Source organism: Pteropus alecto, unplaced genomic scaffold (genome assembly GCF_000325575.1).
Source record: "Pteropus alecto unplaced genomic scaffold, ASM32557v1 scaffold160, whole genome shotgun sequence".
Classification (NCBI taxonomy): domain Eukaryota; kingdom Metazoa; phylum Chordata; class Mammalia; order Chiroptera; family Pteropodidae; genus Pteropus; species Pteropus alecto.
In genome coordinates, this window is record NW_006429864.1 from 1,856,280 (window position 1) to 1,860,745 (window position 4,466).

The 4,466-nt window shown below is 57.3% G+C and overlaps 1 protein-coding gene across 1 annotated transcript in view; it reads right to left on the bottom strand.

The window, feature by feature from the left end:
- The window catches only part of COPE (coatomer protein complex subunit epsilon), a 15,320-nt gene that overhangs the window by 2,117 nt on the left and 8,737 nt on the right, over positions 1–4,466 (bottom strand). Inside the window, exons 6-10 of the mRNA XM_025044073.1 lie at positions 4,442–4,466; positions 3,877–3,958; positions 2,600–2,755; positions 1,107–1,175; positions 57–131 (exon numbers count right to left, since the gene is read on the bottom strand). Coding sequence (XP_024899841.1) covers positions 57–131; positions 1,107–1,175; positions 2,600–2,755; positions 3,877–3,958; positions 4,442–4,466 — 407 coding nt within the window. The remainder of the gene's footprint in view (positions 1–56; positions 132–1,106; positions 1,176–2,599; positions 2,756–3,876; positions 3,959–4,441) is intronic.

Consider the following 4,466-nt stretch of genomic DNA (forward strand, 5'->3'; position numbering starts at 1 on the left):
CCAGGCCCCAAATTCTGGGCCCTCCCTGGGTGGGTCTGGGGGGGTCTGGGGCTCACCTTGGCCTGGTACTCTTTGATGAAGGGGTGGGACCTGTGAGCATCCTTCAGCTGGGACAGATAGCGGTTTGTCACCTGTGGGGGAGATGAGACTGGGTTAGCTGAACATGGGGACCCCGTGGCTCTGACCAGCAGGGGTAGGGTGAAACAAGGGCTGCCAAGGGACTCCCTGGTAGAAGCTCTGGGCTCCACGCAAACCTTCCATCACCCCACCCCGGAACAGTGCCTGGAAGAGCTTGGCACATGAATGGGGGATGCACCGAGGTTCACAGGAGCAAGCCTAGCAGTGACTGAGCCCTGGGAGAGGGTAGAAGGCCAGGAGGAATGGAAGGCAGGGTATGGAGTTGGTGAGAGAGCTTGAGGTACCCAGAGGCCTGGGCGCTGAAACCTGGGGCCCCAGCAGAGCCTTTGCTGCCAGCCTTGCCCGACCCACCAGGCCCAACCTTGACCGTACAGGGCTGGGACATCTGTCTGGCTGTCTCCCTGAGACTAGGAGTCTGGGGCTGTTTCTGGGGCAAGTAGGAAGATCATCTCATCTGTCCTGCACCATCTCAGCCAAGACTGCCTGAAGGCCTTTCTGTAAGAGCCAGTGAGTAACTGCCACGCAGCCCTGGGCAGGCCCCTGGCTAGCTGGGACAGTCACGTAAATGAGTGGTGCCCCAGAATCTTCCTCCCTCCTCACTCTCAGACATTGCTCCTTTTCCATCCTCTTGCCCACCCCCCACTGAGGTGGCACAAGCTGGAATCCCAGTCTGAGTGCCCTCTGAGCCTCGGCCCACTTGTCTATAGGACCTGTGGGAGCAGGTGACCTACGACCCTGGCCCTGGAAACCAACCGCAACGCCAGCTTCTCAGGGACCCTCAGTGATGGCAACTGCATCCACTTGTGGGAAGTGAGTTTTTGTCCACACCCCAGGCCAACCCTGAAGTCCAGACCCTAAGGCCCTGAGCCTTCTCTGGAAACGAGGCCACACCAGAGATCCCTGCCTGCCTTAGGCTAGCACCATGGGCCAGACAACCCTCCTGCACCTGGCTGGGGGAAGGGACCTACCTCAGGGGGCTTGCCCAGGTGCTGGGACAGGACGATGAGGTTGATGAGCGTCTCTGGGTGGCTGCTGTCCTGGAAACGCAAGGGGATACCAGGCGAGTAGGGTCAGCAACTCTAGGCCCTAGAATTGGCCTGCTCACCTCCCTCTAGGGCAGGATGATGCCTCCCCCTCCACTGCCCTGGGGTGAGGACATGACCTATAGGTCACACCCTCAGAGGCAGGGCAGGGCCAAGGCTGCAAGACCCTGAATGCTCCCCACGCTGGCCACTCTGCAAGATGGTGACCTCAGGGCCCTCCCTCCTGCCCCCACCTCACCTCCCTACGCCAGCTACTTCCTTGCTGAGCTTGTTGCTTCATCGGCAAACCAGACTGAGACAGGGCCCCCTTGCCTATCACAATTTGAGAAGAGCCTATTTATACTAAGAATCTCAAAGTAACAAACCCCAGCCAAAGGCAGCCTCAGCTCTGCCACAGCCCCGCTGTTATTCCTGCTAGAGGATGAGGTCTGAGACCAGAGGCAGACACCGCCCACCCCGCCTGCTCCCTGGAGGCCTTGGCAGGAAGCTGCCAGGAAATTACCAGAATCTCCAAAAGGGTGACGTCACGTCACCCGCCCATGCTGGGCTCTGAGACACAGGGAATGCTGGGAACTGGCGGCTGCTGCCTGGGCCAGGAACCTCATCCAGAGGGGAGCCCTGCCTGGGCACTTGAGGCAGAAATTCAACACCCAGGAGGCGCAGTGCCACAGGTTCAAGGGGCTGCATGGATGCTGGTCTGCAAAGACCCAGCTCCACCCCAAGCTGCCCTTCTTTGTGGAGACCCAGCTTCTCCTGGGTATAGGGTACTCTGGCAGGACGAAGTAGCTCCATGTGTGCAGCCTGAGGACATCAGCCCATAAGAGGCACCTGACTAACATCCTTTTGGCCCATCCCCGATCTGCAAACAACCTGATAACTTGGCCCCTTGCAGAGATAAACAGGGAGAAAGCTTCCTCCTGTTGTCCGTTTCTTATCATATTAAAAGATGTTTTCCAAAAATGGAAAAAACTTTGATGTCTTTTCCAGTTATAAAACAGTGAAAGATCTTAGATGTTGGTGATGAGAAGACAATTGTGGCCACCCCAGAGGATGGCGCTCTTGGTCCCTCTTCTTGACAGGACCCAGGCACTGCCTCTTGTCTGCAGCCTGCTATCCCCTCCCTCAAATAGTGGGTGTCTTCCGAATACAGACACAGATGAGGGGTCACACTGAGGTTCCCAGGCCAGGCAGCCAAGGTGAGAGGAAGGAAGCGCTGATGCACACGTCTGCTCAGCTCAGGCCGACTCAAGCCCTGGCTGACTGGGTCCTCCCATTTCCAAGAGAAGCCGGAATCAGGATTTTTGCAATCAAGATTTTTAGCTGATTTGGCATTAAAATTGCCATGTGGCCACATGGCAGGCTTGTGTCACCTGCCATCCTCTCTGAGAGCCCCGGGGAATGAGCTGGGCCTGCCCTACCTTGTCTAGTGCCTCCTGCAACACGCCCTCGGCGGCCTCCCAGCGGCCCTGGGCCATGTGGCAGGCCGCCTGTCCATTGAGCAGTAGCAGAGTAGATGAGCACTTGTCGGCCATTTCCTGGAAGATGTAGTAGGCGTCTTGCAGCTTCTCGCCACCCTGTAGGGACAATTTTGACATCACTGCTTTGTCATCCTGCTGTCCGGGCCCACTTCTGTCCTCTCCTTCACGGAGCAGAGGGATTCCAGCACTTTGTAGATGCGATCCCGGCATGGCCAGCCCACAGCAGGCTCTCCTCAGATACTGTTCCTGTGCAGAGACCCCCCAATATCTCCTCAGATACTGTATCTCCTCAGATACTGTTCCTGTGCAGACCTGGGGCCAAAATGACACCCGGCCACCCTAAGCCTCAGTTTATGGACTTGAAGCTGGAATTTGCAAAGAGTTCACATGGGTGTCCAGGCTGGGGTCAAGTGGAGACCACTGGGTCGCATGGCTTACCAGAGTTGGCCTCTGCTCTGGGACCAGCAGCCCTGACCCTGCCCAACCAGGTTCTGAGTTCTGTTTTCCTGCTAATGATGCAGGATCACACTCACAGGGGAGCATGAGACCAAAGTGTGCTTGTGAAAATAGGCAAGCCTACCAGAGAGAGCCATCGGGGTTTATTCTACTAAACTGAACACATACTGGAAATCCTCCTGGGTGAGGCCTCGTTCCCCAAGGGCAGTGCAGACATATGCAGATGAGAAATACATCTTAAAAGACTCACACAAAAGGGCAACTCAAAGAAGGGAAGCCAAGTGCCAAAAGCTAGAAAAGGGGTTGTTGCTAAGAGATGGGGGACAGGGGTGCCCAGGCATGTGGGGAGGGGCTGGGCACGGGGGAAGGTGCCAGGACACCAGCAACTGCCCAGTGCCAGAAGCCCAGAGAACAAACTGAGCAGCAGCCAGGCCCAGGATCAGACCCTGGAGGAGGGGGCAATGCCAGGCTGGCCTGCCCAGAACGTGGGGAGAATCATCTTGAGTCTGGCTGGGGCCCCCAGTTTGTTCAGACTCTGGCCAAGCCACTCAGCTGTGAGAAACCCAGAAAGGGATCGAGGCTCAGGAAAATGGGAAACATGCCAGGGGTGACCCCAGTTGGGGGACACCTCCAGGGGATGGGCCCCTGTGTGAACAGAGAACACCACATATGCACTCCCCCCACAGGAAGAGCAGTGCTGGATGCAAGGAGCTCCCTGATGTTCCTGTTCCCCCAGCTCCCCTGCAAGGCCAGGGGCTTACCACAGCCAGGTTGACCCAGGCAGTGGCCAGTTGGGTGAGGGTGGCATCCTCGTCTTGGTCCTGCATTTTCTTCAGCTCCTTCCTGGGGGTGGAGAAGAGAGGTAGGAGGGAGCCAAGTGACTTGGCCGGTACCCCTCACATCCTCATTCCTTGCTCGTGGAGCACAAACATGTGTTGGCTCACAGGCTCTCACCCAGCCGCCCCCAATCCTCGACTCAGACATGCCGGCTCTGCCTCCCACTTGTGAAGCACACACCAATCCTTCAGGACGGCCTCTGCCACCTGCATCACAGAGGGAAACTGAGGCATGGACAGCACTGCCCCTCTTCCCTTCAGGGAAGGTTGAGTAAGGATGGTTGTCACCCCAATGGACTGGAATGATATAATGGATAAACAATTGTGCCACCACGTTCTGGGCCTCAGGGAGAGTTCGGGAACAGTCTCCATGCTGAGCGCCCCCTTGAGGCCAGAGGCCTGGCTTCCAGAAAACATGAGATCCCGACATGACCTTGTCTCTGTTCACCCCTGATGAATTAGGCCCCGCCCAGCAGCCCCAGATGCTTACCGGGCAAGGTCCAGGCGATCCAGCT